The following is a 14,223-nucleotide window of genomic DNA, read 5'->3' on the forward strand; positions in this document are numbered from 1 at the left end:
TCTTTATTGCTGCTGCATGGAGGCCCTCAAACGCATGTGCTCCGGGAGACAAGAGGACTTTTTCTTTTTGCCCTCTTTCAGGGGACTTGGGCTCCCACCTGCGCTTTGTGGGTCACGCTGGTATCTTGGACACTTCCCCCTCTGTGCCTCAGTCTCCCCATTTGTCAAAGCGAGGACGTTGATCCAGCTTACAGGTGACACCCTGGACCTACAGCGCGCACCTCGGACAGTCCAGGAGGCGGTCACGGCCCGGGCAGAGGCGGCCTCGAGCGGCTCACGGGGTTGGCTTCCCACCCGGGAAACTGAGGGACGGTAGGGCGAGGAGCGCGCACCCTCTGGAGCCCCCCAAACTCCCAGCAGCCTGTCTTGGGCCCCCGCAGGCTGCCCAGGCTGCCAAGCCGGCCATCTCCGCCCCGAGGCCCTCGCCGAGCTTCTGCCAGGGCAGGGCGGGGCCGGGTGCCCGTCCTGGAAACGGAGGCCTGAGGAGCCCAGGCGGCCCGGGCTCGCACCGGGCTGCGGCGGTAGTGGCAGCGGGGAACCCCCGCGCAATCCGAACGCGAGCGCGGGAATGACCGACGAGGCACAGCTCAGGGCCCGGGGCGGGAAGCTCGCCGCGCTGCCAGGCTCAGGCCTGCCCCCGGGCGCCCGCCCGCGCCTCGTCCCCGCCCCTCGGCGGCGCCCCCGCCCCTCGGCCACCTCCTCTGCCTCCGCCTCCTCTCGGCCTGAGACGTGCCGGGCCGGCGAGCGAGCGCCGGGGATTGCGCTTGGCTCACTCACTTCCGCGTCCCGCCGCCCTCGGGCCCGCGCGCGCTGAACCACCGCCGCCATCGGACAATGGGCCGCCCACCCCGGCTGCTGTGAACTTCCTGCCGTGGCCGGTCTGTCGGTCCGTCAATACTCCGGCCCCGGGCCGGTCCGTGCGTCCCGGCCCGCGCTTTCTCATCGCCCCAGCTGGCGTCGCAGCTCCGGGGCCGCCGGAGGAAGCAGCGGGAGCACCGGCGCCCGGGACGTGCGTGTTCCTGCGGCCGCCGTGTCTTCGCTCCGCTCGGGCCCGTCCGGCGGCCTCTACACTCCCGGCCCTGCCGGCTTCTCATGGCTCCCGCCCAGCGGCCGCTCGCTGCCTTGTTGTGGGTTTCAGAGTTTGGTTGCTTAAGGAGGATGTGATTTTTTTTGGTGATTATTTCTTTTTCCTTTTATGATTTGAAAAAGAAAAAAGAACTCTGCGCGCCAGGCCGTGGACAGCGAAGCGCCACCAGGCGACCCCACGTGTGCGCGTACCGGCGAACGGGAGTTGGAAGCAAACTTCTTCCATCTGGCCTTGAGGCCTGAACGGTGGACTCTAAGGCTTGGGGCCATGACCCTCATGCTGGACAGGTGGAAGTCTTTACCTGCCCTGGGCTGGACTTGAACTTCGGACCTTCCCCGGCAATCTCTCTTCCCTGCTCCCCTCACTCACACCGGGCACCGTGCTAGGCCGGAGCACCTGGCTGCGACATGGATAAGTACGACGACCTTGGCCTGGAGGCCAGTAAATTCATTGAGGACTTGAACATGTACGAGGCCTCCAAGGATGGGCTTTTCCGAGTGGACAGAGGTGCAGGCAACAACCCGGAGTTTGAGGAAACACGCAGGGTGTTCGCCACCAAGATGGCCAAAATCCACCTCCAGCAGCAGCAACAGCTCCTGCAGGAGGAGGCCCTACCCAGGGGAGGCCGAGCCCCGGTCAATGGTGGGGGCCGCCTAGGCCAGCAGGCCCAGCGGGAAGCTGGTGTGGGCAGCAAGCTAGCCCTGGATGGTGCCGCCAAGCCTCCTCTGGCTGCCTCTACAGTGGCACCTGGGGCAGCCACTGCCATCGCTGCTGTGCAGCCCTTGTACCCACCCCAGGAGCAGAGGGCCAGGCCGTATTCCCAAGGCATGAGGCTTGGCAGTCAGAACTATGGCTCTGAGAAGTGCCTGGCGAGTTCTGAGATGTCTGCTTTCCACCTACCAGGTCCCTGTGAGGACTCTTCCTGCCTCACTCATGGAGACTATTACGACAACCTCTCTTTGGCAAGCCCCAAGTGCAGCAACGAGCCAGGAGTGTCCCCTAACATCAAGCCGGGTATAGGGAGTGGGTGGCCTGGCCCCTCAGGAAGTGACCCATCATTGCCCAGACCCTCTGGAGACCATCGCCTGTACCAGCCACAGCTGTCCCGGAGCTCCAGCAGGTCCTTTGATAGTGGCCTCGGTGGCCACAATGGTGGCATTGGTGGCCGTCGTAGTGAGAAGCCAGTGGGCCCTTGGCCCACCTCCTCCTCCCAGCGGGTGAATTCTGTCCTCCTTTCCCCAGACCTGGAAAACGGGCCTCCCCTGGGGCCTGCTCAGCCCAGGACCCCTTCTTTCTCAGCACCCCTGACCCTGAGCTGCACCCGTCAAGGAGCTCTTCCAAGAGCAAACTCAGTGGGGGGTGAGGTTTCTGGTGTGATGTCCAAACACGCTGTGGACCAGAAACCCTGGTTCCCAGATGGCCCCAAATCTTACCTTTCTAGTTCTGCCCCATCATCCTCGTCTGCAGGCACGGAAAGCTCGCAAAAGGCTGTGACCTCTAGGCTAGGTCCCAAGCCTGGCAGCACAGAACCTGGCACTGGTCCCAAGGTCAGCTCCACCAACCTTGTCCATCCAGCGATGTCCACCCCACCTGAGGTATCCTGTAAAGAGGGTCTCCCCTGCTGGTCTCCTGATGGCAGCCTGGGGCCTGTGCTCCCCCCAGAGAATCCCAGCCCCCCTAGGGTGAGGCTGCCTTGCCAGACCCTTGTCCCTGGCCCTGAGCTTGGACCATCGGCCGCTGAATTGAAATTAGAAGCCCTTACCCAGCACCTGGAGCGGGAGATGGATGCCCACCCGAAGGCTGATTACTTTGGTGAGTGAGAGGCTGGTGGAGCCCCAGGGTGGAACGATGGGGTCCTCGCACTTGAGGGAGTGCCCTCCATCAAGGATGCTGCAGTTCTCTTCAAGGGGCCTGCTTTTTTTAGGGGAAGGGGGCGGGGGGAGGGAGGCTTCCTCTTTCTGCTGCTTCTTCTGATTCAGAAACTTAAAAGCATCCCTGGGCAGAAAGCGGATGTTGCAGCTGAGGGTTACCCATGTGTGGAGGGTGAAGCAGGGTGGGACTGCTCATGATTATGTTCAGAAAAGGGAAATGCCGTGACTTGGGACTTCAGGAGTTTCAGGTGAGCCTCTCGCGGTGACAGGGTCCTGCTGGACTTGAATGAGAGCGACTTTCTCAGGGTCAGATCCCCTTGAGCATCCTGTCAGTAGCTGGCAAGGCAGGGCTGGCTATTTGAGGACCAGTGGCTGGAGCAGGTGCTCCCGACCTCTGTGTGTGTGTATACACAGGTACTTGTGTGCAGTTGAGGCGGGCGAAACTTCAGCATGGAAGAAAGTCTTTGCTCTAGAGCAGTGGTTCTCAAAGTGTGGCTGCTGGACCAGCCTGGGAACTGGTTAGAAATACACATTCTGGAGCCCTACCCCAGACCTGCTGAGTCAGAAACTCTGGGGTAGGACCCTACAATCAGTGAGTTCACAGATGGCCAGCTGGTCCTGATGTGGGGGTGGTTTGAGAACCTGTGGGCTAGCAGCCTCCAGCTCAGCCCCACCCCTGGGTACCAGCCAGCAGCCAGGTTACACCGACAGGCGCGGGCTGACCTGAGGTGGCTCACAAGAGGATGGAAGTGTGCTCTGTGCTGGTTTTACTCAAAAGTACAGGTTTTTTTTTTCTCTTTTTAAAGATACAAACTTGGAGACTGCTGGCTTCAGTTTTTTTCTCCGCACAGGGTTTGGATGCGGATAGACAGTCTCTATATTCTTCTGTTGAGTAATGATGTAGCCGTCTCATAGGAGAGCCAGCTAGAGAACAGCCTGTTCTTTGAAGAGTTTGAGGGTTGTTTTTTTTTTTTTTCTCCTTTTTGGACTTTGGATAATTGGGGTTATGATTTCCCTACATGAAGCCTGAGAGCCCTAGGAAGCCCACAGTCCCACTGGGGCAGCAGCTCCGCAAATTGGAGGAGAACGGGCAAGGAGGGCCCTGGAGGGGAATGATGGCTGGCTTACTGCCTTCAGTCCACTCTTCTCTGTAACTGAATGGTTCTGTCCCAAGGTGCTTTGGAGGGACAGGAGTCCAAGACGTGGGCCCCTCGTCAGAAGCTTGTTCCTCATGGGAACCTTATGAGAATCAGCTCTCATACCACGCTCAGCAGTCGGAGATTGGGTTACTGTTTGTAGGTTTAATTTTTCAAAGCACGTAGCACCATCGTACCCTGAACTGTCTGTTCTTTACAGGTTCCCCTTTACATGTAGTATTCAGCTGGAAATATTGTGGGTTGTTTAATTTAAACTTTTACTTGAGTTTTAATGTCAAGCTTATTGAAAAACAAAATGGCAGTTATATGTACTCAAGGATGCAAGTTTGCATTTTGGATCAGAGTGATGATATTAGCTAATTAAAACCCAGAAAACCCGTTGCCATCGAGTCGCTTCTGACTCATGGCGAGTCCATGTATTACAGGGTAGAATGGTGCTCTACGGGGTTCTCTTGGCTGTTATCTTAACGGAAGTAGATCACCAGGTCCTTCTTCCATGATGCCACTTGGTGGGTTCAGACTGCCAACCTTTAGGTTAGTAGCACAAACATGTATTTCTTGAGCATCTGCCTTGTGCCACGCTCTGTGCTAGGCTTTGGGGTTACAGCAGTGAACAGGACAGACAAAAACCTCTACCCTCCTAGATAAGAGGGAAACCAGCAAAATTAAATAACCAAGTAGTAACCCATTGCCGTCCAGTTGATTCCCACTCATAGTGTGCCTATAGGACAGGGTAGAACTGCCCCATAGGGTTTACAACAAGCGATTGGTGGGTTTGAACTGCCGACCTTTTGGTTAGGAGGCTGAGCTGTTAACCACTGCACCACCAGGGCTCTAAGCAGGTAGTAGGGTGAGAAATAAGGTAGTGGAAGGGGATGGAGCCACAGGGCAGGGGGTGGTGGAGGTTTGCAGTTTTAAATCAGTGGTCGGGGAAGGTCTCACTGAGAAGGTAGCACCTGAACAAAGGCTTGAAGGAGGTGAGCAGGGGATCATGCACCTGCCTGTGGAAAGGGTGTTCTGGACGGGGTGGGGCGTCGCTGGGGGAGTGCTCCAGGCCACTAAAGCTTGAAGTTGAATATTTAAGTTATTTGGCTTAACAACCTTAGGTAGAAGTTTCTCTCATTTTACCCATTTTACCAATGAGGCAAGTTAAGCTCAGGGAGGGGAGATTATTATCCACAGTCTCACAGAAATCGTTCTGGAATTCCAGCCTGAACGTTCAGCCCCTGTGGCCGCGCATCTAACCAGCATTGCCAGACTGCCTCCGAGCACAGCTTTATTTATTTAATTAAATTAAATTTTTTTTTTTTTTTGTGGAGCCCTGGTGGAGCAGTGGTTAAAGAGTTTGGCTGCTAACCAAAAGGTTGGCAGTTCGAATCCACCAGCCGCTCCTTGATAACCCTATGGGGCAGTTCTACTCTGTCCTACAGGGTCACTATGAGTTGGAATCGACTAGGCAACTATGGTTTTTTAAGCATTATATTCACCTGTAGAAAATTCAAAAGCTACAAAAGCATGTCCGGTGAAATATTACTTTCCTTCCCGCCCCTGTTACTCGTCAAATGTCCTTCCGGGTGTAATGCATATAAATCTATCTCACGGTGCTGTCATGCTCCCCACCTGCTCTTTGCCATTTCCACTCCACAGTGTGGCTTGGCAGTTGTCCCACAACAGCACGTGTCGATTGCCACAGTGTGGATGTGCCCCAGGTCACGTAAGTGGCCCTCCCTGTTGGACCTTTAGAAGGTGCCCACCTGCAAGGAGCAAGCGTAGCTGTAGGATAAACCCCCAGGAGTGCGTTTGTGGGGCTGGGGTGTTGTGCCATGTAGATGTTACCCAGTTGCTATCTGCCTGCTTTAGCTGTGGAGCTTCCATCCGTGTGACGCAGGAGGAAGTTTCTCTGTCCGAGCACCCAGCCAATGCTAGCCCAGCCCTGCTGTGGGACCTTGAACAGACCGGGTGCTCTTGCAAGCCTTGTTTCCCTCATCTGTCGAATGAGGTGCTAGACCAGCTCAGGGGCTCACCACCACGGCTGTCACCCCCTTCCTTAGATCTGGCATCATTTCAGAGTTTTTTTGTCTCCCTAACACACTATTGTTGTTAGGTGCCATTGAGTTGATTGCAACTCAGAGCGACCCCATGTGACACAGTAGAACTGCCCCGTAGGGTTTTCTTGGCTGTAATCATTACAGGAGATCTCCAGGTCTTTTCTTCCGCAAAGCCACTGGGTGGGTTCGAACTGCTGGCCTTTTGGTGAGCAGCCAAGCTCACCGCCAGGACTCCTTCCCCAACACCTCACATATCTCAGAGTCTGGGCCTGACGTCTGGACTCCCAGCCTGGTTGTCAGCGTACACTGGTTTTGTGTTTCACGTGCTTGGAAACACTTGCTGATGAGTATCTCAAAAAATGTGTTTTCGTGCTAGCACGTCACTTGTTTAACAAATAGGAAAATATTTCAGGGTACAGGGACCTTGCCCGAGAGGGTATACCTGTTGCCGTCAGGGTTGTAATTCTAGCCCAAAGGAAAGTAGATGTTTTGGTTGATAAACCTAGGCCTCCTCACTGCATCAAACAGAAGGGGTCCTTTTGGCTCTTTGACATTGTGGGAAGAGTTTGTGAAGCCCAGTTACCCCGTTTGAGGATTCGTAGGGGATCTGAAGACACCCTGGTTTCCAGTTACTGGATAACTTGTCACTGAACTCTTCTGAGATACCTGTGCTGTCTCTGGGTTTAGTTAAATATGGTCCCACAGAGGTCTGTGTCTTTCCCCTCTTCATGCTGGGTCCACCTTCCCTTCTCTGGCATCCTCTATGGCCATTCTGATGTGTCCTTCTGTCCATGAGGAAAGAGTTAAGGACAAACTTTTTTTTTTAGTTGTACGTTAGACGAAGGTTTACAGAACAAACTAGCTTCTCATTAAACAATTAATACACATATTGTTTTGTGACATTGGTTGCCAACCCCACGACATGTCAACACTCTCCCCTTGTCGACCTTGGGTTCCCCATTACCAACTTTCCTGTCCCCTCCTGCCTTCTCGTCCTTGCCCCTGGGCTGGGTGCCAGTTTAGTGTTGTTTTGTTTTATGGGCCTGTCTAATCTTTGGCAGAAGGGTGAACCTCAGGAGTGACTCCAGTACTGAGCTATAAGGATGTCCAGGGGCCATATCCTTGGGGTTTCTCCAATCTCTGTCAGACCAGTAAGTCTGGTCTTTTTTTTTGTGAGTTAGAATTTTGTTCTACATTTTTCTCCAGCCTGTCTGGGACCCTCGATTGTGATCCTTGTTTGAGCAGTCATTGGTGGTAGCCGGGCGCCATCTAGTTGTGCTGGACTCAGTCTGGTGGAGGCTGTAGTAGTTGTGGTCCATTAGTCCTTTGGACCAATCTCCCTTGTGTCTTTGGTTTTCTTCATTTTCCCTTGCTAAGGACAGACTCTCGATGCTGCTTGGAGAACGTTGTTGGGGTTCCTGCCTTGGAAGAAAGATGTTGCTCGTGGAAGACATTCTGCGTGATGTGGCTTCTGGTTTAACGCCACTGTTTACACTGCGGAGGTGAAGTGAATAAGGCATTGCACCTTGTGTTTAACCTTGCTCTGACCTTCTTTCCTACATGGTGTCCACTGTCTTCCTCACGCTGGCCCCCTCCTCCCTTTCTAAGGAAGAAAGACACACATAATCTATCTGTCACAGGCTGGGTTCCCTGGGAAGCCACCTCTGAGGCAGAGGTTGGTGTCCAGGGAGCTTATTAGGGAGTGCTCATGATGTGCTCGGCTGCTAACTGAAAGGTTGGAGATGCGAGTCCATGCAGAGGTGTCTTGGAAGAAAAGCCTGGCAATCTACTTCCAAAAAATCAGCCATTGAAAACCCTGTAGAGCACTGTTTTACTCTGACACACATAGGGTCATCATGATTAGGAGTTGACTCCCTGGAAGTTGTTTTTTGTGTGTGTGGGATCAACACTTCGGAGGGAGGGAGAGGAGCAGGTCTGGGCAGGGAGAGTTCCAGCTGTGATGCAGGCCTGACAAGCTTCGGCTAACCGCAAGGGAGTTTGGAGGCAAAAAACCCTTCAGAATTGCCCTGAGTTGGGCCTAGATGGCCTGGCCTTCGTATGCCCACCTGGATCACTCATTGGATGTGGCCGCCCAGGGAAGGGGTGCCCTCCGGTCAGGTGGCTCTCTGCAGCTGAGGCAGTCCCTGAAGGGGCTGGCAGGTGAGGGCCACCTGCCAGCAGCTGGAGCAACAACTCTTTCACTGAAGGGAGATCTGGACTGTGCATTGCCACATCCACTATATCCCCCATTTTTGAGGCAGTTAAGAGTGTGTGGCCTTGGGCACCATGCTACTAATAATAGCCACTGTCCTTTCAGCACCTGTGATGTGCCAGGCATTGGGTTAAGTGCTTTGTGACATTGTTGTCATTTAACTGTCACAGCCAGGTGTGACGTAGGCACCATCATCCTCATTTTACAATCGAGGAACTGAGGCCAGAGAGGTTAAATACTTGCTCAAGACCACACATCTCTAAATGGTGATGCTGTGACTGGCTGTGATGGCTTTTCCTTTTCCATGTTCTGACCGCTCAGAAGGTGGGATTAGGAGTTCCTTGGGGTCTGTGATGGTTAAGATTATATGTCAGCTTGGCTAGGCCATGATTCTCAATGGTTTGGCTGGTGTGATTGACCCTGATTACGAAGGGGAAATCGGATTGATATTCCATAGTGGAGTTAAAGAACAGTATGTCTGGAATACAGGAGATCCTATAGGGCGTCTCTTAGTACTACCATACCCTGTGATTAAAGTCAGTGGAAAACTACAGCAACCCAATTCCAACATGACTACTAATGGCCCAGACCCTTCAGGAATGAAGGTTTGGGTCATGCCACCAGGCAAAGAACCATGACCAGCTAAAGTGCTTGCTGAGGACAAAGGGAATACGGAATGGATGGTGGAAGAAGGTAGTTCTAAATACCCGCTATTGCCACATGACCAGTTGCAGAAACGAGGACTGTAATTGTTATGAGTATTCCTTCATTGTATGTGTGCATCAAATACTTTTATTTTCTTCGCTTATAAAATACAAGATGTAAATGGGACTAGTGCGTTTTCAGTTGTATGCATGTTAGTTGTAGCATGTTAGGTCCAAGTATGACTTTATAATTGTCTTTATTCAGAGAATATGTGTAGTTTAAGGAGATGTGCACAGGTGCCAAGCTGACAAGGGGTAGACTGTGGTGGTTAAGGTTATGTGTCAACTTGGCTAGGCCGTGATTCTCAGTGGTTTGGCAGATATTGTGTAATCATCCTCCATTTTGTGATCTGATGTGAGCAGCCAATCAGTTGAAAGGGAAGTTTCCCTGGGAGTATGGCCTGCATCCAGTATATATGGATGTTGTGGCAGAGCTCACTCTCTCTTGATCCCACATCTGACTCGTTATCCTCTGACCTCTGGTTCTTGGGACGTGAGCTAGCAACCTGCTGCCTGACCTGCAGATTTTGGGATTTGCCAGCTCCTGCCGTCCCATGAGCCAGCAGCTTGCCATCTGATCTGTTGATTTTGGGTTCATCAGCCCCTGCAACCACGTGAGTCAGGAGAAGCCTCTGGCCTGACACCTGACCCACAGATTTGGGACTTGCCAGCTTCTATGAATGCGTGAGCCATTTCCTTGAAATAAATCTATATATATTTATATCTATATGCTTCACTGGTTTTTCTCCTCTAGAGAACCAGCCTAAGACAGGGTCTGAGTTGGATGCCTTCTGCTTGCCCCTTCAGTCACTCTTCACCCAACTGCTGAGGGCAGCAGAAGTGGCTCTCTGCTCTTCCAGATCCAGGATCCTTTGACCCGCTTCCCCCACCTTCAGGACTCTGGGCTTTTGTGTCCTCTGAACCATAGCCCCCTGTGCCTTCCCTCCCTGCATGGGTGGGCCTGGGTGATCAGTCACTGCATATCCCCCCAGGCACCATGAGGGAAGGCAGAGCCACCCAGGAGAAAGCCACACTCTGCCCTAGAGGGAAGAAGTCTCAGCCAGAGGTGGGAAAAGGCAAGAATAAGCTGGTTTCTGGGTCTCCTTTTCCTAGCATGTGGATGATGGGGCCCCATCCCCACCCTGCATGGAGACAGAAGAGGCTGGCCTTACCTTCAGTTTTCTTGCCTTCGGTAGATGTTCTGCTGAGGTAATGAACCCAGAAAACTGCAGAGATGAGCCTACCTTAGTCCAGGAGCCTGAACGCAGACGTGACTCCTCCTGGGTGTGGCCCTGCCTCCACCAGGGGCCAGGGAGCCTGTCCCCCCAAATTTCGTTTTACTGGCGATGGGCAAGGGAAAATAAGCAGCCCAAATGCAGACATGTTCTTTCTGCTCCTTCCATGTGACAGTCCCTTAAACACTGAGCTGCACATTGTCTTAATGATCCTTTAAGCATTTCTTATCTGACTTTATTGCTATGTGTGGAATATGGGGCTTAATCCAAGCTGTGAATGAAAAATTGAGAGTAGTTTCAGAGCATTTTTTGTATAAAAGCAAGTTATAAGTCCAATCCTGTAATAGAGTGGCACCTCGAGAATTCCAGGACAGGAGCCTGTCTGTGCACCCCAGAGGTCCCAGTTACCCATCCTCCCCCCTCCCAAATATTGAGTGCTTCAGTAAACAAACCAAGTGTGAAGTAGAAGGTGGCTAAAGATATCCACTCTCTGGCTCTGTCTAAATAACCAGCAGGACCAAGTGTGATTTGGAGCCATGTAGTGGTTAAGTGCTACGGCTGCTAACCAAAAGGTCTGCAGTTCGAATCCACCAGGTGCTCCTTTGAAACTCTATCTGGGGCAATTCCGACCTCTTACGGCATAGACGAGTTTTGAGCAAAATGTAATTTGAAATAACTTTTAAAACTTAAAAACAGAATTTTTTAAATGTGGTATGGCACATTTTGAGATGAGCAGAGATTGCTTGAGTGAAGTCAAGCTGGAACAGCTGGAGTCGGTGACGTCGGCATGGGGCTGGCTCCATCGCGTCCCCGCCTGGGCTGTCCACTCTCTTCTGGAATGGTGGTTACTGCTGTGTGACCAGTGGTCAGAGCTCGGACACCATGTGACTTTTCGTCACGTTCCTTAACGCCATCCCTACCTGCCAGCTCTGTCCACAAGCATTTCTCTTCAGGGCTTTCTGAGGCTTCTAAGGGGAGATGATTAGTAAGTTCTCAAACTTTGTTCAGAGTGGCTCATCTTTTCATTCAGTCCACAAATCAACAAGGCATACATATATCAGGTGCCTGCTATACCCTTGGAGTTCCTGGATGGTACAGATGGTGAACATGCTCTGCTGCCAGCCAAAAGGTTGGTGGTTCAAGTCCACCCAGAAGTACCTTGGAAGAAAGACCTGGTGATGGATTTCTGAAAAAGCAGCCATTGAAAACCCTGTGGAGCACAGTTCTACTCTGACACACATGGGGCCGCCATGAGTTGGAGTTGACTTGATTGTAACTGGGTGGTGCTGTGCCCTTAGCACTGGACTTGGTACTGGGGGATGGCCACTAAGATTGAGGCCCTCACACTTACAATAACATCACGGCCCTGGGGTCTGTCCCTCCCTGCACGTCTCCTCCCCTGGTGAGCCATGCTTACTGCGCTCCCACTGCACCAGCCTCTTCCTGCCCTCTGAGCATGTTGAGTTCCTCCCGAGCACAGGGTCCTTGCCCTTGCCTTTCCCCAGCAAATGTCCTCTGTCCAGCACAGGGCTGCCCAGGCCTGCTGATCCTCCTCATGGCGGCCGGGTCTGCCGGGAGCTGTAGCCCCGGTGGGTCCTGACGTCGGTTTCTCACAGCATCTGCCTTGCCCTGTCACGTTTTCTCTCTGGGGTTCTCCTGCTCTTGGGATATTGTTTCTGTTCTATTCCTGAGACCAGGAAAGAATTTCTTGTTTTTTCCATCCTGCACTTTCCATTAATAACCCAGAGCGTGAAACTGATCTCTGACATGGCCATTCTTGCCAGAGGTTTTAAAAACGCCAGTTTTGCTTCTTTGCCTCTGTTGATTTATGGCTTCCACATAGGAAACGCAACTGTGGAAGACAGGCCCGCGTTTGGGAGTCAGGAAACCAGGTGCTTTGGGCCTGATCCTCTCAACAGTCTAAGATATGGCGTCGGGCAGTCCCCCACCCCCTGTGCTGAGCCAAGACGACCTCCGAGGTCTCTTCCAGCCTAAAGCTCTGTGACTGTGGCATTGGGCACACCTTGATGTCTGGATTTTAACTAACCAAGTGACTAGGAACTGGGCAGCATCATTGTTGGCAGCGGCAGAGAGCTGGGAAGGGCAGGGACCCGAGTGTCCTAGCGTCCCATCCCCCCTCTAGACCTCTACGGAATTAAAAAAAATCTTTTTTTTTTAAGTTACAGTTACATTTTACATTACAAATGGTAATCATTTTTTCTTTAGCTACTCTGAAAAATACTTACGCTTAAAAGAAAAACACAAATCACTCCTACACGAGCCACCCTTAGAATAATCAGTGTTAAGATTTTCTGCAGAAGGTTCTCAGGTACCAAGGGGTGGCCGGAGCCCATTGGTGATGCAGGATGCATCCTGAGCTGCCGTTCTTGGATCTTTGGCCAAGCGTAGAATCCTTTCCTGAGCTTGAGGCCAATTTGCTCTGAGGAGTGTGTCTAATTAGTGCGAGATTAGAAGGGAGTAAACATCTCCTGTAGGAAACAACCAAATGTGGTGAGCCACTGATGTCACAACGACTGCCAACCCTCAGAGGCCTTTCCAGGCTCGTTCTCATTAAACGTGGCATCTTCAGTGCAGGGGTCAGCTGGGAGCCCTGGTTTGTGGGGCTCGGCCTCCTTGTTTTTGCTGGCACGTCCCGGGCCACCTTTGTGGCTCCAGTGGTGCCCTCTGCTGCTGGGTCTCAGGCCTGGTCATTTGACCCAGGACTGTGGCCCGGGCCTGGCACTGTGAGGCTGGTCTTTCCCTTCTGTGTCCCCTGTGCCCACATGGTGTGGGCTCAGTGGATGGCTGTTGAAGGAATGCATGGCTTCAGTTAGGGTTTGAAGGGGAAAGGAGAAGAGATTTTTAGCTGGGTGTATGACACTAAAATTTGTTGAGCGGTTACTCTCTGCCTGGCCCTTTTCTAAGCATCTCACATGTATTAACTTATGTAATCCTCCTAACAACCTATTTTATTATCCCCATTTTACAGACAGGGAAATTGAGCTACAAAGAGGTTAAGTAACCTGCCTAATGTGTTTATTAAATAGCTTTGCTGAACTCAAACCCAGACAGTCTGGCTTCTGAGTCTGAAATCTTGACCACCGTGCTATGCTGCCTCCGGGCTCCTGGAAATACAATGTCTTTCTGACAAAGGATACTCAAGGGGGGACTGTGGCCACAAGTAGGTCAGAGTTGAGGTCACCTCTAGCCCTTGAGCAGCGAGGAAGGCAGGGCACGGAGGGGTGCCTGAGCTGGCTGGAGGAGCTGGGTCCCCCTCTTGCAGCCAGAGCTGGCACTCAGATTCCTCTTACGTCCAGAAGCCTGTCAGGTATGAGCCCCTCCCTGCAGAGAGGCTCAGAAGCACACGAGCTGCTCAGTGGCCTTGACTGCCCACAGCCCCTCAATCCCCTGACTTCTCGTGTTCCTCTGAAGGATGTGGGTTAGTGTGAGCAGGCTGTGTCCTTGGGGGTGCTTTGTGTGACACCCCAAAGTGCTGTGGGCAAGGATAGGGGTGTGCCAGCTCACAGCCAGGGTACCTTGGTCTGAGGATCAGTATCAACCCCAGGCTGTGTGCAGAAAGGTGCTTAGAACCAAACGTTGGATGAAACTGTCTAAGAGTCCGTCTGCCAAACTGAACAGAAACCTTCCCCTAAAACAAAACAGACGACCAGAGTTTCCAGCGTCTGTCAACGGCAAGGTAGTCCTGCCAGCAAATGTTTAAATGGACTCCAGTGTTTATTTTGCATTTTTCCCTCACCTGGACACTGAATCTCAGGTCGTGCTTGAACATTCAAAAGGAGGACTTTAGGGTCCACAGGCAGGTTATTTTTGAGTTTCAGGAGCTGAGAGTTTAGACTTGGCTGAGTCCTTTCCTCATGTGTCTTGTTCTGTGCCTGTCCCAGCAGAGCA

At 52.5% G+C, this 14,223-nt stretch overlaps 1 protein-coding gene across 1 annotated transcript in view; it reads left to right on the top strand.

Moving 5' to 3' along the window:
- The first annotated feature begins 949 nt into the window (after positions 1 to 949).
- The window catches only part of LIMD1 (LIM domain containing 1), a 74,376-nt gene continuing 61,102 nt past the window's right edge, over positions 950 to 14,223 (top strand). Inside the window, exon 1 of the mRNA XM_004368453.2 lies at positions 950 to 2,899. Coding sequence (XP_004368510.1) covers positions 1,495 to 2,899 — 1,405 coding nt within the window. The 5' untranslated portion in view covers positions 950 to 1,494. The remainder of the gene's footprint in view (positions 2,900 to 14,223) is intronic.

This window comes from Trichechus manatus, unplaced genomic scaffold (genome assembly GCF_000243295.1).
Source record: "Trichechus manatus latirostris isolate Lorelei unplaced genomic scaffold, TriManLat1.0 scaffold00001, whole genome shotgun sequence".
NCBI lineage: Eukaryota > Metazoa > Chordata > Mammalia > Sirenia > Trichechidae > Trichechus > Trichechus manatus.